At 39.4% G+C, this 25,868-nt stretch overlaps 3 protein-coding genes across 6 annotated transcripts in view; 2 read left to right on the plus strand and 1 right to left on the minus strand.

Annotated features, from left to right (window-relative positions):
* The window catches only part of lhx6a (LIM homeobox 6a), a 15,306-nt gene extending 7,909 nt beyond the window's left edge, over window positions 1-7,397 (plus strand). For 2 of the 4 annotated variants that reach the window (XM_023401500.2, XM_087172733.1), the window contains 5 exons: window positions 3,877-4,097; window positions 4,572-4,672; window positions 4,839-4,934; window positions 5,230-5,404; window positions 5,553-7,397. In XM_023401500.2, coding sequence (XP_023257268.1) covers window positions 3,877-4,097; window positions 4,572-4,672; window positions 4,839-4,934; window positions 5,230-5,404; window positions 5,553-5,632 — 673 coding nt within the window. In that variant the 3' untranslated portion in view covers window positions 5,633-7,397. The remainder of the gene's footprint in view (window positions 1-3,876; window positions 4,098-4,571; window positions 4,673-4,838; window positions 4,935-5,229; window positions 5,405-5,552) is intronic. The other 2 variants (XR_002760521.2, XM_023401501.2) reach the window with 2 other exon arrangements.
* A 1,074-nt stretch (window positions 7,398-8,471) lies between these two features.
* On the minus strand, window positions 8,472-19,165 carry morn5 (MORN repeat containing 5). Its single transcript, XM_023401502.2, has 5 exons — window positions 18,899-19,165; window positions 18,637-18,784; window positions 16,633-16,744; window positions 16,214-16,345; window positions 8,472-8,668 (listed from the first exon to the last, which is right to left on the minus strand). Exons 1-5 carry the CDS (start codon window positions 18,943-18,945, stop codon window positions 8,550-8,552), a joined length of 558 nt encoding a protein of 185 aa, XP_023257270.1. The 5' UTR covers window positions 18,946-19,165; the 3' UTR covers window positions 8,472-8,549.
* A 91-nt stretch (window positions 19,166-19,256) lies between these two features.
* ndufa8 (NADH:ubiquinone oxidoreductase subunit A8) lies at window positions 19,257-25,820 on the plus strand. The gene is made up of 4 exons (XM_023401508.2): window positions 19,257-19,436; window positions 21,926-22,089; window positions 24,041-24,206; window positions 25,289-25,820. The coding sequence occupies exons 1-4, from the start codon at window positions 19,386-19,388 to the stop codon at window positions 25,424-25,426; spliced, it is 519 nt and encodes a 172-aa protein (XP_023257276.1). The 5' UTR covers window positions 19,257-19,385; the 3' UTR covers window positions 25,427-25,820.
* The last annotated feature ends 48 nt before the right edge of the window (window positions 25,821-25,868 follow it).

Here is a 25,868-nt window from a genome sequence, read left to right on the forward strand (position 1 = left end):
CCCACCCCCACCCCCTTAGCCTCCCAGCACCCCTCCCTCGGGTTGCTGCTTAGAAAAACTCATCCTTGGCCGTGAGCTGCAGGCCACACAGGAAGTTGCATTGCTGCACTAATCAGGGGCACCCTGGGATACTGACACTGTAACCAGAGTCCATGTATGTAGGGAACTTTGTGGGTGAGATGTGTGCACGAGTGCATGTGCACGTATACCTTTTCATGTATGTGTGTGTGTGTGTGTGTGTCTTCATTGTAATAATAATTATTCATCAACCTACCTCAGGTTAGCTGATTAGGTCTCCATAGCAACAAGATGAGTAACCTGTAACAGAGAGAGAGAGTATGTTTTTATTAGGAAATGAATCAGCTACAATTACAATAACACATCTGTCACACAATGTTACACATTAAATAAAGAGCTCAAAGCATTTCAATAGATTATTTGTTTTTAAACCAGAATGGATTTCAAAAAGAAAATTGCCTTTATTCACAGTTACTGCAGTGCATTTTTACCAGCTCAAAGAACAGTGAATAGAAATGTCAAGGTTTCTTTTAGTCAGGGTTAATATTTTAAAGCCTGATAATAAGTTAAATCTGTTAAAAGAAGTTGTCTGTAAAGTATTTAGATCACTTTCCCGTCTTAGATATCCATACTACAGGCCTAACATGAACCTCGTGCCTTTAAACCGCACAGTCGAGCAAGAACTCTCTCAGGACAAATCTAATAGAGATTAGTGTATTCTCACAGCACATCAGGAATAATCCAAAAAACGTGTACCTCCTCAAGCCCCTCTCTCAGCAGCAGGTGAATTACTGTACAAAAAAAGAGTAAAGATTAGAGGAAAGATGGGGAGTAAATAGGAGAGGTCTGGGGCAAAAGGGAGTTTTGCGGTGTAGGATTTTCCCTCTTGTGAGTGATATGGGGGCTGTTAGGATTGACCTTGCTACAAAATAAACACCAGGTTTTTGGTACAAAGACAAAATGAGATTTTAAAAAAAGACATAGTAGGAGGAGGGAGGGGCCTGAGGAGAGGAAGATGGAGGTGGAGGGGGTTAAAACAAGAGATGATTTGCAGCTTTTCTGGGTTCTGTCTCGGAGCATGAAACTGACAAGCTGTCATGCTAGATTAGCCGCAATGTTCCACAATATTTTCCTCTTTACTGTAGAACCAGGCTGGAATTCTCCATAACAATCTGAAATGATACGTACATAATGTACAGGAAGCCATGGAGTCGATTTGTCTCCGGAGTGGCTTTATCGGGTTATAGGAGCTTTTTTTTGGTTAAGTTGCACATATCTGTGACAACTTAAGCCCTCTGTAAGTGTAATGCTGGCCAATTTCATTTCAAGGTCACCACGAAGACTTTTTGTCTCTCTGCTTTAATGTTGAAGTGAAGTTGATGACCTGTTTTAATGGACATTGTCTCGCTCATTCAATATAGTTTATTGAACCCTGTAAGACAGACAGATGCAGAGTCAGACAGATATGGGGCAGATCCTCAAACAGTAGGCATTTAATAATGACCAAAATATATTCCCTACCATACTACAAGCATGAAAATGAAACCTCTGGCCAACAAGCTCACAAACATAAGGAGGGCCATGAGCTTGTGAGATGTCAGGGCTATAGTATGCTTTCATTCCAGATAGAGTGGATTTGAGTGCACTGATGCGCTGCCAAACCCACTCACTTGGCAACCCTTGTGCTCTCCTGTACCCCCGTCATCCTGCTCCTTCCCTGCCATCGACGCTCTTTACTTTGCTATATCCCTCAGCACTACAACTCTCTGCCTCAGCCACTTACCACCTCTCTCCTCATCTACTCTTCTCATCCTGATCTGTGCCCTCACCAGTTCTTGCCTCCTCCATAGCGTTAAACTACTGGCTGCTCGTCTGAATTATGCTGATGTTCGGGATAGTGTGTTTTTGTGTTTTTCTCTTTATCGCTCTGTTGCTTTAAGGCGGCATAAAGAAGCAATTGCAACATATATTAGTATAATTATCAGAAAAAAATTGAGTCAGCCATTAGTTTTTGATTTCTGGGTCATTGCCTGTTCATGAAAATGCTTTCAATTTGAGCTGAAACCAGATGTAAATATATATAATGCTGGCTGTACAATTTGTGCCTGTTTATGCTTCTTGCCCCCAGTTTTACCCCTGAGGCAGCACTTTCTCAGACTGCTTACAAATCCTGCCTCTTTCACCAGAACTGGCAGCTGCTGACCCCAACAATGGCTCTTAGCCTAACCATAACCACGTCAAAACCAAAACGTTTTACACTCATTAAAGCCATAATGTGCTCTTTGAATGACAGGTTTGATGACTTTTGATTTTTGTATAAAACAGGAAATTGGTATGATGTTTCAGTTGCATGAAGGTAGAGGTTTTTCAGATAGTTCACAGTGCCAGCAGCTGCTCAGTGAACCCTGTCTCAATAAATAGATAGTTTTGGTGATCAACAACTTAAATAAAAAGACCAAACCTAACAGAGTATAGTCTGTGTAGCCAGAGCTTTATATAGCTTATTCCTCTGTGCTATAGAGCTCCACTGTTGTCCAGAAACGATTAAAAAGACATTAGTGAGTCACACTGTTGCACGTGTTGTTTCATTACAATGAACATGGGCACTGTAGTTTATTTGGAGTCAATTCTACGTAGACTGTCCTGCTAATGTAAATACTTCTTAGAGCACCAAATGTGTATTAATCCACAGCTGTAAATAGTCCGTGACAAATGCACTATTTTTTCATGTTAGAGTAACGTTTGTCTACAAAACCTCCAAGAACTACAAGGCCCTGCTGTTTCAGGAAATTATTCATCTTTTTTTTTTAAGAAAAATGAAACTATTTATGACCCATTTTTAAAGATTTTGGCTGTGTGCCACAGGCAGGGAGGGAAGTCAAAAAATATAGGGGGAGGTACGCATTAGTGGGTTTGTTCTTTTCATAGGATTGGTGGACAGTAAGAAAAATGACAGAACATGAATGTTAGTGTAATTAAATCCATGGCAGCCTTCAGTTCCACTCTGCCCTTATGCTCTTTCACCCTTGTATTTGTCTCATTCTGTCCACAGTCACATTTACCGCAATTTAAATATTTCCAATGAGCGGAGCATGTTTATTTCAGACATTAATATCTTGTTTCGAGCTGACCCAACAACTTGATATCCTAGCCGTTCCCTGCCTAACCTCTCTCTCTAACTTTCTGTTCATTTATCTCTCATCTTCTCCCTCTCTGTGCCCCTCAACCTCCCACCCACCCCCACCCACCCAGAACAGTAGGTCAGGTGGTTTTAGTTTATATGCCGCCTGATCTCACTGTTGCTATCAGTTACAGCGGGGCGATCGAGAGTGATGTCATCCAAGTCTTTCTTCATCTTCCACTGTGTGTAAAACCACCCTGGCTTACGTGTGTGTTGGTTTGTTCCCTGGTGTGTGTGTGTGTGTGTGTGTGTGTGTGTGTGTGTGTTTGTGTGGGAGCATGTGTACATGTCAGGGTCTTCATGCATCAGCCAGGAAATTGCAGGTGTTGGTTTGTTTGCATTCAAGGCTCAGCTTGCAGCCGCAGTCAGGAGTCTTTTCTGAAGGCCACATCCTCCTCCAAGGTTTCTTCCTTAAACCCTTTGAGTTCTGCCAAAACGTCAAGTTTAAAAACTCTCATTTACAACTCCAGCTTTCTTGTCAAAGAAAAGAATGTCTGTACATGTTTAATTCTGTGTGTGTACTATCTGGAAATGACCCTGAGATAAGATTTATATGATCATCCACTGCTGCAATTTTCTCTCCCGAGATGTTGCTTTTACCCTATCGACAAACCAATAATTCCTCATTCTGTTTCTCTCTGCTGCTTCTCTTGTGTCTCTTTTTCTCTCCCTCACAGTAGGTTTGGTACTAAGTGTGCCCGCTGTGGGCGGCAGATATACGCCAGCGACTGGGTGCGGCGCGCAAGGGGAAACGCATACCACTTGGCATGTTTTGCGTGCTACTCATGTAAGAGGCAGCTGTCCACGGGAGAGGAGTTTGGTTTGGTGGAGGAGAAGGTCCTGTGTAGGATTCACTACGACACCATGGTGGAGAACCTCAAACGAGCGGCTGAGAGTGGTGAGTAGTGGTTGTGGCAAAATTTACTGCAATTCTTCTCAGTGGTTGTCCAGAAGGTTGCTCAAAAATCTCCTCCTGGAGCAGGATTTATCCAGATTTGTGCATTTTAATATATTTCACATTATTTTCTCAGTACATCCATTAAATATTAAATTCTATAATGTCTTATTTCTTGTATTAACTTAAATTAATATTTATATTATTGGTTTATATTATAGCTGGTCTGTTTATTCCTGATTTCTCAGTGGTTCTGATGGATACCCACAGGATTAGCAGGTCATGTTACAAGAACTCAGGACTAGACTGTTTCTCAAAAGTGGATCCCAAATTAGACAAAAAAATACTGAGGTCGCTTTATGATACAGTGTCTCAGTCCTATGTTTTAAATATGTTTCATGGGACATCTCTGGCTGCTTTAAATGGAAATACAACTAATCTGACTTGCATATCACATTACTGTCTTGTGTTTTTCAGGCAATGGTATCACGTTAGAAGGAGCAGTTCCAACAGAACAAGACAGTCAACCCAAACCGGCTAAAAGAGCACGGACATCCTTCACTGCAGAACAGCTACAGGTCAGACACACAAGAAGTGTTTCTGATACAATTAGCAGCTTATTTTGCAAATTTGAATTACACTGTTTTATTACATTAACCCTAAATACAGTATTTCATGCTGTCTTTCAAACACGGATTTCAGCAGAATTTTGATTTGATGCTAATGTTTTGTCTCAATGTGCAGATCATGCAGGCTCAGTTTGCCCAGGACAATAACCCAGATGCCCAGACACTACAGAAACTAGCCGACATGACGGGCCTCAGCAGGAGAGTTATACAGGTCAGTTCGAAGACATCCACACATATGTTATAGTTTGGTTGTAGCTAAATGTATTGAAATAGAATATGAAAAGACTTACATTCTTGATCCAGCCATGAGAAAAGATCAGGTTATGTTAGCTGTCAATATGTTACAGTAATATGTTCATGTATGTACATTCATATTAATATATTTACATGTGCAGAGTTTTGCATTTGCATTTTGTCATTTATGATTTTTAAAAACACAAAATAACTCAAGATATTCTATTAAAGAATATAGCTACATGATGTCTGGTTACATTGCGTCTTCATAGGTGTGGTTTCAAAACTGCAGAGCAAGACACAAAAAGCACACGCCCCAGCACAGTGGGGCTCCGCAAGGTCATCCCCAGTCCAGGATACCCTCGTCCCTGCCCGATGAGCTGCATTACTCCCCCTTCGGCAGTCCTGAGCGTGCGCGCATGGTGGCCCTTCACGGGTACATTGACAGTGAGTTGTACTTTTTTACAGTTTGGTGAATAAGCACATAAAGATTTCAGCTTCATATTTAATGACTATTGGCTGCTTTTTTATAGCAGAGTCTTCTTTATTTAGCTGTTTTTAACTCTTTTTTATGTGTTTCCTGTATGTTCTCCAGGTCATCCCTTCTCTGTGCTGACTTCTCAGAGTCTCCCTCACCAGGCCATGTCGCTGCCCCAGCTCCCCCTCAGCCGCTAGCACTCCACTATGAACCTTATGACCCCTAACCTCCGGACCCTAACCCTTGATCTCCCATCAGTGACGTCTACCGACCTGACCCGGAGGTCAAGCAGGAGTCAGCCTGGAGAAAAGACAAATCTTACAGGAGCTCTGCCCACTTGGAAACAGAAAAAGAAATGTTTTTTTTTTTTTTTTGGTTGTTTTTTTTTTCTCTCCGAGGACATGAATATCCCACCTGCATCCAGTCTGACAAAATGATCATGAAGCAGTTATCATTAGCAGGAACTCACAGACTATATTTTACACCGCCAAAAGGACCCATTTTGCTTCAAGTGTACAGCATCCTCCACTTTACTCATCCACCCTCTGACTTAAAGGTGGAGGGAGTTGTAAAGGGATGAGACTGATCAGGGAAGCAGGACTGAAGCCTCTCGAGTGCTGTCAGAAAACTGAAGATAAACAAAAAGGGGAAAATTTAAGGGGGGACTGTCGTTGTGGCCCAAGGGCCAGACACACACAGTACACCACATTAGAGGTAAGACTCCTCCCTCTTTTCTCTCTAAGCAACCATGAAGGAAAGCTAAACGTAAACAAAATATGTTGAAATATGTCCTTTAGGAATGACATAGTGACTTTATGACATCTCAAAAAACAGAAACTTCCCAGCTACATTTTTGGTAAATTTTCCACTGAAATGACGTGTAGAATTAGATTTTTTGTTAAAAGAATAAAACATTGTGTGCCTTATCTTTTCCATTATTAAAAGAAACAGTAGTTGTTTACAGCAGTTAAATTCTAGCCTGTAATTCATCACTAAAAAGAGATTTGGACTTTTTTTTTTATTTGCATGTGTAGGAGAAATTATAAGAATTTCCATTGGAATCTTCCATTTGTAGAAAATCACAAATGTATTGTAGCATGTTCACTGCTTATCATGAAGGAAAACCACAAAGCACAATGTCTGGGGTTGCGTATTGGTAAATCATGGCTGTAAGATTAGAGGCAGGAGCTAACAGATTTCAAGATCCACAATCCTGTTACATTTCTTCAAACTGACATAGAAACAGAGGGAAGTCTGAGATGAGAATACTTGTCAAACTACACATTCCTACAAAACGTGTTACATATTTTCAGATTTCCAAACAGGTGCATTGTCACTAATTTATGATTTTTAAGTTGTTCGTTCAGCCTCTGTGTGCATGTGTCTTTCGTACAAGGAGGGAAATGGAGTATTGGTACAAAATGGACAATATAAAACAGACTGGGTTGTACATAGTAAGATGTGTGTGTGTGTGTGTGTGTGTGTGTGTGTGTGTGTGTGTGTGTGTGTGTGTGTGTGTGTGTGTGGGTGTATGTGTGTGGGTGTGTGTGTGTGTATTGGCAGTTGTAGAGAGTGTGCATCTGTATTTTAGTGCCATGGCCAATGTGTGAAGAACAGGATCCAACAAGACCTCAATGTCCTTGTATTTATTGAGATGGTAAATCCCTGTAAAGCACTTTTCCCCCCTCTGAAAATGTTTTGTTTTGTTAAAAAAACATGAAATGAAACAAAAAGTTTATTTGATAGACTGTGCATCATAAATGTTTTGTGTACTAAACTGCAATAAAATAGAATGTGATATTTTTGTGGTTTTTGGATCATTTCTGAGGATGAATTAGTAAAAGCAATATTTCCCTTTTATTTTCCCAAATATATGGCACAAATCAAAGAAAGTTGGGTACAATAATTAAAAGGATTTTTAAATGGCAAAAAATACAAATAAAATCAATACGTATAAAGTAACTGTATCTTCAATGTGTTTTTTTTAATTAAGCATGATGTTCTACTGTGATTGTGATTGTGGCTGGGGTGCATGTTTAGTTCTTTGGTTGCGGGCACATGCATGTATTTTCCCTTTATTTTGTGGATAATTGTGTGCATCGTGGTGTGTGTGTGTGTGTGTGTGTGTGTGTGGATGCGTGCATTTTTTGTGTATGTAGTGTGTATTTGTCATTAAGCTGGAAGGGTGCATAATGGGAAAGATTCTCTTTGTACAAAAGACTGCTGCCTTTAAAAGACTCAATGTGTTATTAATTTCATTTATTGATGTTATTTTTAATTTTTAACAAAAGCTAAAGTTGTTTAGGATGAGGCGCATTCGTAATACAACAGATTATCTACTAAAAACAGTTCATGGTGCTAATATTTTAAAGAGTTTGGTTTTTAATGAATGCATGATCCTCACTCTGCAGACCTGTGCACTTTTATCAATCCCTGCACATTAGCATTAGACATTATTTGGAATATTTAATTTCAGACAACATGCACGCATCTTCGTGCATATATGAAAACTCTGACAATTTTATACTTTTAGTATTAAAATATTCATTTGATAACTGAACTGAAGCTGTTTATTTATGCATAGAATGGGAATGTCAAGTTTCCATGATTGTTTTTTTTACTTTAAATATTATCTAGGCTATATCTTTGTATGAAGGAACATTTCAATATGCATGTAACTGATATCAAGGATAAAAACTGCATCAAAAATCAAAACAGTGTGTTTATGTTGAACAATCACATCAGTGTCAATTCAGGTTTAGAAATTTGATTTGATCAGGTTAAAACATAATTTTTTTTGGATGGGTTCAAATAAATGAACCTCTCTCTCTCTCACTCTCTCTCTCTCTCTCACACACACACACACACACACACACACGCACACACACCCACACACACACACACACATATAATGTTATGGAAATGAAGATGAATGCACTGAGAGCAACTCCTACAAGGTTATAAAAAAAATAACAAACAGTACACATGAACCTATTGCCTATTTTCGCCCATTATACACAATCAAAGACAAGACCATGACAAGACATTTCCTATAGATTTAATATCAATAAAAAGAAAATGTTAAGTGCAGTTCTAAAATAAAAAGCAGGTCTATCACTTAATATTGCTGGTCTCTTCAGGTCTGATTGAAGGAGATTTTTCAGGATCAATGCCAACAACCTCATCCCACGCTTTCCGACAAGTGCACACAATCCACTCATGTTCCGAGTCATCTGTTGGAAAGATATAATTTGAAATTATTGAGAACTTGTGTTAGTATGGTACTAGAAACAAAGTTTGGATGAAAACTAATTTTGTTTTTCTAAATGTCTGACCTGTGTTCAAAGAAGGAAAAGAAATAATCTACAAACCGCAGGTTGAAGTGTAAAGGGAGTACAGAAAGGAACTGCATTCAGTTTGCTGAACTCACATAAAACGTTTAAGTCAGATCTGTAATAACAAGGAGCCTGCATAATTAAACCGCGGGTCATTTTGTGTGGTGGGCTGCAACAGTGAAGTGCCATTCAAGTCTCGGGTAAATCTGTCAAATCAAGATAACCCTGACAATTAGGAGAAAATAACTTCTCAGAGCCACTTCAGACACCAATAAATAATAACCCCAAAAATGGACGCCAATTTTTTTAAACCGAAACGACTACCAGAGGAGCTGATAATAAACCAGTTTTTCATTGTTAAAACTGAAATGAGTAGCTAATTGCAGGGGAAGTGAGCTTTCTCTGGAGCGCGTGCAGCTGCACGCACTTGAGCGGCTCGCGGGCCTCACCCCCAGGTTCTACTGCGCGCGGGGTTCCATTGTACAGAGGAGCAGGTCTGCAGCTCTCGGATTGATTGTGTGTAATTGCCAGCAATGGGCGTTGACACTAACAGCCACTTCAACTACAAACCACCCTCTTCTCTTTCTCTGTGTGTCTGCCTCTCTTTCTACCTGCTCTGATCGGGAGGTCAATTGAACATATCGGACATGTGGACAGCTGCCACGCAAACATTTCCACCAGTCTTTGTGACACACGTGTCGGTGGAAGAGGTCATTATTGAAGCCTATGTGTCGCCGTGTTGCCATGAGACTGACCTCATTTAGCCACGAACCACAACCTGCCTTAATGATAATTAGATTGGGACATTTTCATATTTGCTGTAATTCTGCCCTCTTGAGATTGTATAGCAGCGTTTATCTCAGGATTTAAGTCATGTGTAATTGGTACCTTGAGTTATTTGAGGGCACAGGTGGCTGGTATATTTAGGTAATTTCCTGCAATCTGAGGACAGCAGGACATTTTTATGATTTGGATTTACCAATTTTTGTAAGTCAGTGTATAGACTGCTAAATACAGAAATAAATAAATAAAATCACATCACGTCTGTGGTTCTCTCAGTGAAGTAATGATGTAGGAACATTTTTAGGGACAATTTCAGGAAAAGATTTTGTCTGTATATCATCACTTTAAAATTCAATTAAGTACAGCATAAACACACACAGTTTATTAAACAGTTCTCTGACTGATATCCATCTCGACTGTAACAACCTGCACGGACTGTTCAATGTACATGGGAGAGAGTGTGGGGAAGCGATAATGGCACCTTGTTAAAGTCTCTTTATCTTAATCCTTAAAATACACTCTAAGGGAAAAGTGTTTCCTTCCAGCCTAATGGCAGTGAATTAACACACACACAGACACACATACGCACTAAGACAGACACGCATGGCTTAATTAGCAATAGAAAAAATCTGCTATATGAGATTACTGCAATCCTCTGATGTGATGGTGAAGTAGAAAAACAGTGTAATATTCATGTAGATAGTAGAGGTAGGACTCTGTGATGTCATCAAGAGACAAACTGGACCTGATCCACTGACAGTGACGAGGCGCTCAACTTAAAGAACTTCCTCTATTTGCAATATACATGGTCATTATATGCTAATATAAATGCATTGTGTGGTTTCCAACTGGAGGCAGTACAGTGAATCAAACTTACCTAAATGTGAAAGTCAAACAAACATTCAGACGTACATGTACAAGTCATCTGTCTCCAATTCACTGCAAACAGAACAGCCCTTGGTTTTGTGTCTTGATCACATCACTGAAAACAGCGCAGGTTTTTGGGGTTTCTTGCTTTGAAGGCCAGATACTGATCTTTAAAATTATTAATCCATCTGTCACAGCTCACAGGATTAACTTGTGAATCCTGTTATATGGTGAATTTTTGTCTCAAATGTATGAAAAAAGAGAGTTTCAGGAAAGGCAGCGTGAGGATTTGTTCCACTCCCCAGGGCTCCGACTGATTTTATCTGTCTGTGAAACACCTCGGCTGGATGAGGACAAAGGGAGGGGCTGTGGTTTGGTCACCAGAGGTGTTTTCCTTGGCAGTGGAATGTTTTCAATGTGGAACTCTTTCTGCGCAGAATTTCAAAGGGAAGCGGTTATTCCAGAAACAGGAAAGTCCTACAAACAATATAGCAACACATGGCCCCTGCTGGAGCTGCTGCCGTCTCTTGCACCGCTGTGAGTGTTGCCAAAAGAGACTATACATAACTGACCGTGTGTGTGTGTGTTTGTTTGTAATAACAGAGCACGCTCAATCAGTCAGTGGTGGAGATTATATTGTGCAGATGTGGCCTATGCATCTTTTTCCTTCATTGTTCTTTAATTACAGTTTTACAGAGTAATGCAGATGTTTTATATTACACCTCAAAACCTAAGTAACAATCTTCATCAGCAATGACAAATTAAAGTAAAATGATGTGCCTTTTTATGTGTGTTGGAAAGCCCTTTTGAGTTGTGTATCTAAAATATTTAGTTATTTGACTGTGATTTGTGTTTCAGATTTAACATTTGTGTTTCAGATTTAACGTTTAATCATATCAACGTGTTGTAGTCTGTTGGCTTTATTTAAGATGGATTATGACAGAGTGAGGTGGCAGTAAGTGGAAACATATGTTTGCTGTAATGCTTTCAAATCACAAAAAAATGTAAATAAAAAACAAAAAATCAGAAAAATAAAATTAAATCATGATTCAAATCTCAATTTCTGAATTCCATTAACTGCAAGCAGCATTTTAAAATGCATGGAAGCGAGATGGAGCGTTAATTATTTGTGTTTATATCATGCGTGATCCTTATGATTTTAATTGTCTTAATTTAACAAGCTTTCCCTCCACTATTAGCAAAACAAACAAACAATTAAATCAAACTTCTCACCCTGTAAGCATCCTTATTTTTAATCTTAATTCATTTTAATTCAGAGGTGAAAACACCTGCTGCCTGCCACCAATGAGAATTCATAATGACAAATGAGTTTTTGTTTTTCCTATAAAATACCTGTTCACACAATGCAAAAGTATTTAGTGAGCCACATGACAAATAAACATTCAAATAACAATCAGCTGAACACCTCATATTAAAATGAGAAGACAAAGATGGATTAGTATACCAGCTCATCTGTAATGCAATATGTGAGAGATAAGTTGAAGAGAAGAGAAACTGCTGATTTCATCCTAATGACACACACACACACACACACACACACACACACACACACACACACACACACACACACACACACACTAATGTCCCATCTGACTCCTACTGATCTTGCTTGAACCACTCTTCCAAAGTTGCTCCTTTTTTTAAGTTTGTCTTATCCCAGTGTTTCTACACAAAAATGCTTCAAATAGACTGTTCATAAAATGCACTGACAACTGCTAAACTCCCTTATCCAAACCAGAACCTGAAATTTTGGTAAATAATGATGATGTGGCTCCCTGCATCTCAAGGGTTGTAAAACCTATTGACATTGTAGCATAATTCTCTAAGTGAATGACATTCCTTTTCTCAAATTGAATCAGAAAACCAATTTTATAGGCAATTTAGTAGAAAGGTGCTTTTCAAGACAAATTCGGTTTAAACAAGAGGACAGGAAACAATGATCAATGTCAGCTCAGTGGGTAAGGAGGGCATTTGCCATCATCCATTGGTTACACAGACTGCTCCTTTTGCTTGCAGAGTCATTTTGGTCAATGCCCTTTAACACCTCCTCTAAACCATGTAAATGCTTACTGGTCCTTTCCCTAAACCAACAAGTGAGGTGAAATTTGTGATGTTTTTGTGGAATCAGTTGAGTGGACCACTTACAATCAGAATCAGTGTAAGCCTGTTATTGTAAATTGGTCAGGTATCACATTATTATTGTTTATACAAGGTGACTTGTACTTGAGCAGTTTGTGGTTCAGTGTCTTGCTCAAGGATACCACGGCATGTGGAACAAACTAAGCTTAGAGTTAATGCCCAACCTGCTCTACCACCTGAGCTACTACCGCTCCTAGTTACATGATAAATTATTAGCCTAAACCTTTCAAGGAAATGTACGAGGAATCAGGGATCAGGAACGCTATAGTATGGCTTACTGTTGAGAGTTAGTGTTCCATTAGTGTCACAGCTTACTTTTGAACTCTTTGGACACTGGAAGTTCCCACTTAATAATTCCAACTGACACTGTCCCCTCTCTCCATCTCTCCATCCTCTATCCTTCTATTTTCTACATGGTGTATCAGTACTCTTGACGAATCCCTTCATACATGCAGGCGTATTAGCAGCTTCTTGATGACAAGAAATCGGTTCAATTCCAAAAATACTCTAAACCTCTTGGGGAATATTAGCAACAGATCCTATTGTTTCGCTGCTTGGCACTATGCCAAAAAGAGCTGTTTGTCCAAGTTAGCAACGGTAACTAAGGAGGGCAGGACTTTGCTTTGGTCAGCTTTGGCCAGTGAGTCAAGTTTAGCCTGTTATTTCCAAGCAACAATATTTAGTTCCACAGGGTGAAACTTGAATCAGCTGTGTTTTAAAACAGTTCCATATGCATCACTTTTGTAACTTTCCTAGATATGAAGCTTTGTCTCCACTGTCTTCACTGCCTTACTTCTCCCTTGCCCTGCATCCACCAGTTGTAACCATTACATCTGGAGCTCCTTCCTCTTTCCTTGCTGCAGTAAACGTCCCCACTGGGAGGGTGGGTCTTCCCTGTGTCCCATCATACTCACAGTCCTCATCCTGGGCGGAAGCCATGAGGCAATAAATTCTGTCTTCACACCCACTCTGACAAATGTGCCTTCACCTCCCAGGGTTGAAAAATAAATCCATACAGGATACAGGGGCATTCTTCTCAAGAATTGTATACCAAGACAAGAAGGAGAGCACAAATAGCGTATGTGATATATACAACCACACATACACAGACATCTCTCCACACACATGCACGTAAACGCTGCGAAAAAAAACAAAGCACACATCAATTAAATAGTTCCTGTTTGACTCCATATTTATCTAAATCAAAACAGAGTCAGAGCATTGTTGGGAAGTGCTCAGTTCCTCTTCTTTTTCATCTTAACATCCAAAAAAAATCTTTCCCTCTCCTCCTCCTCTTTTGTTCTCTTCCTCCCTATCTCTCTCTCTCCATCATTCCACTGATCAATACCAGAACTATAATGATGATGAACAACCAGCATCAAGTAAAAAAATCGCAAAACATATTTTTGTCTTCGTTCACATGCTGAGGACATCTGTTGAGGATGTGGACCCTCTCCTCTGTTTCCTTCTGTCTCTACACATATGTAAATGAGATTTGTCTGCTGGTGGAACTAATCTGTATTATGTTGCAAGTAGCTCATCTGAATACAAATATTCTGCCCAAAATTGCATTTCCACCTTAGGGAGCTTATGAGTCATACCTCAACTTCTGCCAGGGCTCATGTCTTGACACATGTCTGCATTTGTAAGGTAAGAAACGATCATATCCATTCACATACAAAATAAAACAGATTCAGGAATCATCATATGAAAATCCAGATATTGAAGCTGGACTTTGTCTTATTTCTTAAATGACTGAGGAATACCAGAAATGCTTCTCACATTTCTGCAACTAAAAGCATGAGTCCTGTACAATTTTGTAAACCCTCCATGCATGCAGTTTGTTAAAATACTGCACAGCACATGTCAACAAGACTATGAGACTACAGCACTGCTAGCAGCTCTGAAAAAGTCAGGGGTTCCCCAAAATCAGCAGGGTTCATCCTCTGGGGACCATGAAATGCCTGTTCAAACTTTCATGGCAATCCATTCATTAGCTGTTAAGATTGTTCAGTCTGGACTTAAGTAGTGGACAGACCTACAGACCAACCGACTGACAACCTGATACTGTCCCGAGATCCCGAGAGCCATGCTGCTAGCATTGGTGAAAATGGTCATGTCAAACTGCTGAGTTTAAAGGCTGTTGCCATGTAGATCTGCATTATACTCCTTCCCAGGTTCACAAAAAAAATCTGATTCAAATCCCAATGCATAATTCACAACATTATGTACAAGCATGGCAGGGGAGACATGACGAGCAGAGGATATCAGAAATTGGGAATTCCTTGGACACCTGACAAACTGCGTTCACTTCAAATCAGGATTTCCAAAACAGGGCACTCGTTCAGTGGAAAAATGTGTCTCGAATTTTCCACTTTTGACAAAAAACAAAAACCTTTGAAATGACTGAAATAGCCTATAGAAGCATGCTTATCAGATTGTTTGTAACAGTAATCTTCCATCAGAAAATCCAGGGATAATCTATTTAAAAATCACTCCATAGGTTCATTGTTATCAAATCCTTCCCATATGGCCACACTATATGCTTTCAGACTTGCAGTTATTAAAACATGGGCAAAGAAAGAGGATCTTGCCTGAAACAAATTAAATTCAAGAGCTTCACCATGTTTGAAAGTAGCCTCAGTAAAGCTTTTTATATGTCACCTGTTCTCTAAAAAGTTGAGCTGTTGAAAAGTAGATCATTTTACACAGAGCTACTATCTTGTATGACAAGGCAGCAGCAATGACTCTCAGTAATAATTTAGCTGATTGCATGGCTTTTAACTCCATGGATCTTCCTGAGGTATAGGCCTGAGTGGACATTTCCTTCCTTGAATAATAAAAAATGATAGACCAACAAGTAAAACAATTACATGAGGACTCTACACTAAGGAACTACAAGAGCATCTATGGCAAAGCACTCAGACAATCCATTAGCTCAACCATGTAGGTGCAATTTCATGTCCTTTGTGAACACCCTAACGAATGTGTGTGCTGCACACTGCAAATTGGAAATGTAGGTTAAATCAACAGCAACATGATTACTGGAATTAATGTTTTTCCTAGTTATGATCAGTTATAGAAACAAGTGGAGCTGCTTTATTGCGTTTCACCATAAATATATTAAAATACTGCAATCTATCATGGATAAGATGTTTTATTGGATATAAAACTGTGCTTAATTTGAAAAGTAATTTTGTCTTTGCTCTTGACTTTAATCTTTCCTATTTACCTTGGCATCACAGGCAAATATGTCTGGATATTACTCCACGCACAGATACAGCCAATTTGGCATCAGGTTAGTGAAAAAAATGTGCATGAAGTGAAGAAATGTAAGCAGTGAGAAAAGGAGGTAAGTTTTTAATTATGATTGAGATGTTGTGAAAATGTCAGTTATCCCTGCTTCATATGTCAATTGTGGAAGGCAGCAGGTAATGCCTACTTTCTTTTTCATGTCAAAATAATAGCTGCTAAGCTTGCTTATAATAATAGTTCACACTATGTTTAGGTTGGAAGGATTATTATTATGAATCAAAGTAAGGGGTTACATGTGCACTGTATCTCCTATGCACCAGTCATCTTTGGTGTCACAAGGCTACAACAGTGATAATAACAGGATATTTTCTGCCTCACCTGCATTCCTGAGGAATCTTCCCATGTAAGAGGTGACAACTTTCGTGGTGGGGTCATAGAAACCATCTCCGCAATCGTAACACCACTCAGGAATAACACGTGGAGGATGCAGATCAGTTAGCTGAGATTCTCCTGAATGGACAGGGTAGATATTTTATGTTGAACTATTTTCTTATGATGGTTTACTATTATCAGCTGGAGGAATGGCTCAGTGGTTAATGCTGTTGCACACCGAGAAGTTTCTGTGTTCATATCTTAGTTTTCTCAAATGGCTTTGGCTGTTACTTCTCTTACTCTAACAGTGTTTTAATTCTTGACAATCATTGATGTGAGTGTGTTTCTGTGGGAGTGGGATAAAGAAGAAACCACAGTCATTTCACTGAATGAGTGAATATGTGAGCAAATAATTGGATTCCAACCTGCAGGTCTGAGGCCATTGCATCTCTCACTGTAGAAGCGTCTGTCATAACCATCGCAGTAGTCCCAGTCCTTTTCCTGGCACCGCAGACCATCAGCAAAGGTAAAAGACCCCTTGTGAGGAAGCACAATGAAAAATAGAGAAAATCATCTTCATTCCTCGGTCATAAACTTTTAAAGGTCCTAAATGGAAAATAAAACTCTTCCACTTACATCTAGTGGTGTCTGGCCATGAATAGTTTCAGTGTTATTTGCCAAAGTTTTGCAACATCCACATCTTGAAACCACCCCAGTACAACAATGTCCCTGTTACTCAAGATAATCCACAGACCTCACTGTTGACAGTTTTTGTTGGGACCGTTTCTTTGGCAGAATGTACTTCCAGTGAAAACTGTTGAAAGTGAGGTCTGGAGGTTATCCTGTGTACCCAAGACATGGTTTCTGGATAGATAAGTTGCTGGTGAGGTTTTCAAATGTCACTTTTCAGTACTTTAAGCACCACAAAAGAGTCTAAATTTCCCTCCATTGTCTTTGGGTTTAGGCTGAAATCTTAGAGATGGATATCTCAAAACCTCAGCAGAAGAAACCAAAACTGTCTGCACTGATATGTACCAGTAGTGGAAAGTGGAAAAATATGTGTTTGGGTGTGTGTGTGTGTGTGTGTGTGTGTGTGTATGTGTGTGTGTTTCTGTGGGATGATGCATTATTGACAATGAAAACTGACTTTTTAAATAAACATACACTGTTCAGTAATTTTGTGTATTGGAAATGTAACAATAACATTTTCACTTCAGTTTCAACAATGTACTTTGCAGTCACCAAAAAGGCCCATTAAATGGATTTTTAAGAGGGCATATTTGGTAAGAGACCAAATACAAATTTGAAGAGAAGAGGTGAATTTGTCATTTTTACTGATAATATGTTACAGCTAGTGTGATAGATTAGTTTAGTCTTATCTATTGACACTTTTCTGTGTAGATATTCAGACCTGTCATGGCAGGACAAGTACAGGTGTAACTAATGACAACAACGATGGCTCAGCTCCACTGAAGCCATGTCAGTGAACCAGCATGCACAGCAGCTGGATCCTGGAAGCACCTACAAGGAAATGCAGCCTTGATTAGGGTAATAAATTACACCTGTGCTTTTCCTGCTATGACATTTTAAAATGTCTGCAGTAGAAAAGGTCTCTTAACACGCACTAGACATGACAGGCTACTGTTGGTTTGTTGTTGGTGTCCGTTTTATCTCCCAGTACTTTTTGTTAAAGTTTAAATACAGCACTTGCAGTGCATTTTAAAATGCACAATGAATCTCAGACTTTTAGACTCACAACCCTTTAAAATTCTTGCTAATTAACATAGAAGGCGAGGATGCTAAAAATCTATTCAGTGTGTCAAAAGGATAAGGCAACATTTGCAAATTTTCATGGCAAAAATATGTTTTTCTTATCCTAAATGCCTGGGCTCCTCAAACCCCAGGCTGAGAAGCATTGTTTGAAAGAAGGGGTGCAAGTTGCAGAATGAGGTTTGAGCTACCAGATATAATTTGCCAGAGTTTAAATTTCTGAGTTTATTGAATGGTTTAGGTATATTTTGAATGGAAGCAGGTTTTTTTGGGCTGGCATGAACGCAGGTGCAGGGTAGTCTGGGCCAAGGTTAGTCATGGTTCAGAGCTGCTATCATTTCACATGAACCGCAACTGCATTGATGATAATAATTGGAGTGATCGCTGTTGTGGCAAAAGCCCATGGAAGATTGCATCAGAGCAGGAGAGACTATAGCTTCATGCAGGAAAAGGGGAGAGAAACCTAATAACTACGACAGTAATGGTGAGTGATTGCTAAAAGGGACCAGATGTGATATCAACTATAACCAATGTGAAACACACAATCATGCAAGTGGATACATATATTGTGACATACATGCAGGGACACACACACACACACACACACACACACACACACACACACACACACACACACACACACTCCTCAAACTCCTCACCTGTTTTGCTATGCCGTTTTCCCAAGTGGCCTCATATTTACTTCCATTTGGAAAATGTAGCACTCCTTTGCCATGGAACATCCCATCTTTCATCTCTCCCTCATACTTGGTCTCTGTTGGAAAGGTATATTCTCCTTTTCCCTCCATCCTGAGGGAGAGTAGAGGTAGTCAACTTTTAGCTAACTATGAACCACTTGTGTGAGTTATTTGGCTGTGAACCCTGCTGTTTTTAAGAGTTATGAAACATTAATATCAATTTTACCTGCCATTTTTTGTTTCCCCTTTGTAACGGCTCCCAGTGACCTCCATTTAATATACTGTCGTCTTCACAAAATAAAATAAGATACGCCGTTGCCATGGCAACACTGCAACAGGCAGCAACAAACAGAGTGGAAGGCTCCTCATGAAAACGCTTAGGATAGAGGGCAGTGGACTGCTGTCACTGTCTTTTAGAAAAAAAATCGAGATAAAACTTGACAGAACAAAATAGCAAATTTAAAAAATCTTCTTTACAGCCTTTTCACTTCTTTCTTTCACTTATTGTTTTTTTCACTACGCATGCGGGCGCCTTTTGACGCGCTCTCTGTACGTCATCAGAGCGCGCCTCCCGGCTAGCAGCAGCAGAGCAAACCAGACTGACCTTCTCCCCGGCCTCGTCGCTCGTCCTGGAGACTGACGAGGACCTTGAATGTTTTTCAGTAGCGGTGTTTGATATTTTGTGATATTGATTTGTTTGATATTGTACAGCCATGCCCACAACGGTGGAAGTCCCCACACTGCAGGAGCTGAATGTGGACGAGGTGAGCAGCGGTTATTGTTTAGCTTGAATGAAAATCATTGTAATATAGAAGATGCTAGCTAACTAGCTGCTAACGCTAGCTGCCATAGGCTTCAGGATTTGCTCAGTAACTAATATTTTTTGCCGCTGGCGTTTCCAGCCCTCACAATGGTAAAAGTTAGTTAGATAATGTAAATTTATAATAGATGAGCTGGTGAATATTTCGGAATACATTTGGAGCTAGTGAATATTCTGCCATCGTTGTGATAGGCACCATGACAATATTAAGTAGCGTTAGAGGAATCGAAATATGTCTCAGAGGCGATGCAGAGATATGACTGGCTGTTAACCATTGTTAACTTTGTCTTCACAGGGTCTCTATTGCTCTTTTGATAGTCCGCATTACGTCTTCATTTTGCCCCTGTGGCCACAGTAACTTTACAGTGGTTGACCCAAAACAAACCATTGACTGGTTCATGTCAGCCGCAGTGTTATTTGGCACATTGAACTTGTCCTTGGAAGTCAGGTGGAAGCTGGCAGCAGCTTGAATCTTTGAGATACCAACCAATGATATAATAGACGATATGTGTGCATGTAATAGTTGCTTTTAAATTTAATAGTTAAACAATTTTTTGAAGAATTAAATTGTGAAGACACTGCCTTAAACCCCTCACCACTAACTTCGCACTGCTGTTCTGTTTTGGATTCTTCTATTGGCCAGGGCCTGACAAATACTTTTCCTCTATATATTAAGACTTATATGAAATTTGCTGCAGTGCATTCACACATTCTGAATATTAGTCTGTGAGATCAGAATTTTTACGTTAAGTACAGTAGAGTATTGTAATACATTTGCATTATTAGAGTTCAGCACTGATGTGCAGTACATTTATTTATATAAAAATGCATGCACCTGGCCATAGTTGGAAATATTGATGAGAGATGCTGGGCTAAACAATGGTTGTTGTCCAAGAAACAGCTCAGACCTCTTAAACCACAAAGTCTATTCTCATTGTGTGTGCGTGTGTGTGTGTTTTTATTAACAAACTTAGTAAACAAGATAAAAATTGTAAACTAAATAGAGCTACTTGGAAGTTTTCGAGAGTGTACTTTCTACTATTGGAGCTAGCCTAGCAGTTTCCAGCTGTTCCAGGTTAGGCAACACATATGCAGATTCACTATATTGTGCCTTATTAATCAGGTCTAAAATATCAACAAGTGTCAGACTACACAAAATAATCCTATACCTCAAAAAATGGAATTACAGTTGCACTCATAAGTTTACATACCCTGGCAGAATTTATAAGATGTGTGCTATTCTTTAAAGAAAACATGAAGAAGAAACACATTTCTTTTATTTTTGGTTGGATTCAAATTAAACTACAAACACAGAATAGCACAATAATTCACAATCAACAAAACATAGCAATAAAGAAAATAACAATGTGGTACCTGTTCAAAAGTTTGCATAACCTTAGTTGTTAAAACTGTATATTGCCCCTTTTAGCATCAATGATGGCTTGAAGTCTTTTGTTATAGTTGTGGAGGAGGACCTTTATTTCTCAATCCAATAAATTCTCAAGTTTTCTTGCATGAAGTTTACATTTGTGATCTCTCCAAAGTGGTTCAATGATATTAAGGTTAATAGACTATGACTGCCTCTCCACAAAACCTTCATTTTTCTGCTGTGGCGACTGATGGGACGACTTGGCCCCATATTTTTGATCATTGTCATATTGGAAAGTCCAAGTGTGTCCCATGCGTATCTTCTGGGCTGATAAATGCAAATTGTCCTCCAATATTTTCTGAAAACATTCTGCATTCATCTTGCCATCAATTTTGACTAAATTCCCTGTGCCACTGTAGCTCATACATCCCCACAATATCAGAGTTCCTCCTACATGCTTCACAGTAGGGGTGGTGTACTTTTCGTCATAGGCCTTGTTGATTCCCTTTCAAACATAGCGTTAATGGTTGTGACCATAAAGTTCAATTTTGGTCTCATCAGTCCGAATGACTTTTCAAGGTGCTGTTTGGCATATTGTAAGCAGGCTGTTATGTGGTGTTGGTGTCATAATAGCTTTTTTCTGGGAACTAGACTCTGCAGCAGAAGTACCTTCTTATTGTGCATCTTGAAATTCAGCTGAAGTTGCTGGGGGTAGGGGTTTTTCTATGTGTTATGACCTCCTTTAACCTGTGTGTGTGTCTACTTCTGTCAATATCATCAAGCTAAACATTCAAGGGTATGTAAACTTTTATTTGGGGCCATTCAGATAATTTCATTATCATCAGTCAGGGGCACACACAATTATGTGATAATAAATGGCTTCACCTGACCACTATCCCTAAATAAAAGAAAACTCATATTTCCCCCCCAAAAAAAGTCAATATTTTACCAAGTCTGCCAGGGGCATGTAAATGTATGAGCACAACTGTATGTCCTTGCATACGTATTATTTAGTAATTAATAATCATTTTACCTTTGTTACCATTTTTTTTTGTGTCTGTCAGATCAATGTGTCATCTGCAGTGCTGAAGGCTGCTGCCCACCATTTTGGCTCCCAGTGTGACAAACCCAACAAGGAGTTCATGCTCTGTCGCTGGGAGGAGAAGGACCCCAGGAAATGTCTAGAAGAAGGGAGGAAAGTCAATGAGTGTGCGCTCAACTTCTTCAGGTAACACACCTCCATACACAGACACAGTTACTGAAACATTCAGGAAACAAAAGGGGTTTACATATTGTGTGTTTTTCTTATAGATTCATTACAAAAAGAGTTGATAAATCAGATATGTGGGAAACTGTGAATACCTGAAAGAAAGCAGTGAGCAATGTATTTGACAGTTAAGGTGATACTTGAGAGATTCAGCAGATGAAGCCACTCTGCCATCAACTGCAAAACTGAACAGTGGGCTGGTGGTCAGAGTGTTATTTAAGATGTGGCTGGACTGTGGAATCAGCTGGAGAGTGCACAGTATGATAGTCCATGTAAAACCATGGTCAAGAGGTTTGTGGTCAAGAGTTTTTGCATTTCTTCCTCTGTGATGGACATATGGGCAGAATATGTGCTTTGAGGTTGCAAATACTGCTGTTGTTGTTGCAGGGGTTACAGCTGTTCACACAGAAAGAAGATTTCAGTGTTGGGACGTCTGGTTTCCTGTTCTGTAATTTGTCCTGATAATAAGCGCTCAATTCCATCTGCTTCTGCTAAGTTCTCAGAACAACAAGTGGCGAGAATTTGTAGCTGGATAAGAAAGATGTCTATTAGATCTCTATATTATATTCATATATCTATATGACTAATATTTAAGAAATTAGGTAAAAAATATGGTATATGTTGTATTATTCCAAAGTGTATCTTGGGTGGAAGGAAAGGTGAGTGGTTAATTTGCAGACCACTCAAGTGTTTTTGTAAATATGAATACAAGAAGAAAGCTCCAGAATACACAGAAGAAAGAGAAATAAACACCAGAATAAAACCCTGAACAGTGGGGTAGGCTTTCAGCAGAACCACAACAGGTTTTTGGTCAAACTTTCGGTTCAACTTTCCTGAGATGTTGCCAAAAGTCTGAAAAAACGTTTTCCGTTATGTAAGTGTACTTTTGTCACAGAACTAATCTCACAGCTGTTTGTATTTTTGGATCATCTGGATTAATTGAACAACTCGGTCTTTATTCCTGCAAAGCCATTTAATTATTTATTATTAATTTCCTTAAAAAAGGTTTTTTTCTGCCTTTTTTGGCGATTGAAGAGTCGGCCTTTAACCCGAAGTCTCAACAAACTTGTCTTTAAATGAATAAAAAATAAATTATCAACAAGAGGTGGCCAAAGTATGATCTTTGTCAATTCTTTGCAACTTTCTTTATAAAAATGACCAGTAGAAAAAAGGAATGTTAATTTTATAACTGAATAATCATACAGCCTGTTGTGTCTATAAAACTGCCACTGGGGGCTATTTGAGGAAGTGGTCTGGGGTTTTTCACTCTTAACTACTATGTCTGTGTTTACTGAAAGCTTTAGACAGAGCTTTGGTTATACCATGCAGTATTCCCATGCAGTAACTAAGGTGCTTTTGTGTGTTTTTGTGTCTCAAACAAGTTGTGGTTTTGGTTCTCAAAAAATTAAACAAAACAAAAAAAAAAACACATGACCTCCAATTCAATAGCAGAAGTAAATAACTGACACTCTAACCCCAAAGATAGACTGAGAGTTATTGTGAAAGAGAAGGACCTGTAATTATTATAATGAGGAAAGATTTGTGAAAAGCTGTAATTGCACCTGGGATCTGGTTTGATTCTTGGACGCTTTTGGCAACTGCCAGCCACCTTTAGGAGCACTGCCTTCTTATTACGGAAACTTCTCCATAGTAAGCAGAATTTTTTTGACTAGTGGAAACTGACTAGTCATAGACCAGAACTTAATAAAAGTTCCTGACTTGGTTCGGCTTACAAGATGAATGTGATTTCTTTATAAATCTTTAAATCTAAACTCCTATATCATATGTTCTTTTACAAATCAGTCCCCTAAATCGTCATCTTTTAAAATATCTTCAGTATTTTAGGGGGGAGAATTCCTGCTCATGCATATTTCATTCTGATTCAAATCTCTGCTTGCATCTTTTCTTGTAGGCAAATCAAGGGTAACTGTGCCGAGTCCTTCACGGAGTACTGGACCTGTCTGGATTATTCGAACTTGGCAGAACTGCGTCATTGCCGTAAGCAGCAGCAAACCTTTGACAGCTGCGTCCTTGATAAGCTGGGGTGGGAGAGACCTGAGCTGGGAGACCTGTCTAAGGTGAGACTTGTGAGGGATTGACTGCGCATTCACAATGTGAGCAGCTGGGTTGATGGGCTCTATTCTTTCCGATTATGGGCTGTGCAAGAGCCTCTGATTGCATCTGCGTAGTGGTCTCATTCAGCTGCAGTGCTGAGCAGAAAAAATCATGTCTTTTTTTCTGCTTTGGGTTTTCTTTTCATTAAATTTCCATCTTTAAGGGGTTTGCATAACTGACTGGCAAGTGTTAATTAGGCACAGCAATCAAAGTACCAAAAACTGATCTTGACAATAGTTTTTTGGGCATTTATTTCTGTAGTCTTTGAAAAGACAAGAGCACAAACCTGGGAAGCCATGAATGGCTGTAATCAACTTTCTGGCCATTTTGCACTCACCAGGCAGAGCTAGTGTTCATGGAATTGAACCACATGAGCAGGGAAACAAAACAGAAATCTCAATTACTATGAAAAATATGCAGGTTGACTGTCCATGCTCTGGCCGAGTTTCTCAGGGTTTCTCAGGCATACAACAAATAAAAAGATCTGGAGAGTAAAACTTTTGTTGAGTTTGGGAAGAGTCGAGAGGAAAGAGAGTAACTCATTCAGGTGGGAAGAAAGCTGGTGTAAGAGAAACTAAAGGGCAAGGTAGTAACAGAGGGAGAGAGTAAAAGAAAGGGGGAGGTCCTGACTTGCAAACCAAAAGGAGAGCTGAGAGGAAGTAAATCATGACATAAGGAAAGAGCTGCAAGAGGTAGAGAGGGGCAAAGGAGGGGCGTGAACCCACCTGCATAAACCTTTTAATGGTAGACGATTTAAAGAGTGTGCAAGGTTTCCAAAAAAACTTCCCTCACAATTTAGCAGATTTTAAGCAATAGACCTTTACCATCTGTTCTGAGAGTATGATATATATATTGTACATTATCCTAACATCCAAGGTAACTGTTGTGTTTCGAGTCAATTGTGTTGAACTTTAGGAAGAATCAGAATCATTAAATTTCAAAATCTGAGCTTGTCCACTGAAACGTTCTTGCAGGACACTGTTATTTCAATGTGTTTCCACTGTATATGAGAAGTCATGGCATGCCTGTTCCTTGTCTGTCATAGGTGACCAAAGTGTCTACCCCACGGCCCCTCCCTGAGAACCCCTACCACTCTAGACCACGTCCGGAGCCAAACCCTGCCATCGAGGGAAAACTGGAGCCTTCCAAACATGGCAGCAGGTTATTCTTCTGGAGCTGGTGAGGTGGCTCTCGAAAGTCAGTCACCTCCCAAAGCCATGGGCTCTGTCCAAAAACAGCTCGACTACATGTAATGTAATGTACCAGTAATACTTCAAAAGGGTTAAATCTCAGGTGCAGGCACAAGCATTAAGGATGCTAGTTTTGGCACATTTGCATGTGTAAGGTTTAAGTGCTGATTTTGGACAGGGCTCATGTCCTAACAGTCTTTCCAGAAGCTGTACTGTACCTCCAACATCGTCAAACAGTTTGATTAAGGAAGCAAGGATGGATGATTGTGTGAACAAGGTCCTTGAATCCATACAGCTTTCCTGACCACCTCTGTAAATGTAATAAGTGAACAAATGCAACATGCTGTTGTTGTTGTTGTTGTCAAATAATAAAGAGATAAATTATAATGCTGGATTTTGATGTCTCTTTTTTTTAAAACTTAGTTGATATTAAGA

Source organism: Seriola lalandi, unplaced genomic scaffold (assembly GCF_002814215.2).
Source record: "Seriola lalandi dorsalis isolate HSWRI2012SDOR001 ecotype SW California unplaced genomic scaffold, Sedor1 jcf7180002053686, whole genome shotgun sequence".
NCBI classification, from domain to species: domain Eukaryota; kingdom Metazoa; phylum Chordata; class Actinopteri; order Carangiformes; family Carangidae; genus Seriola; species Seriola lalandi.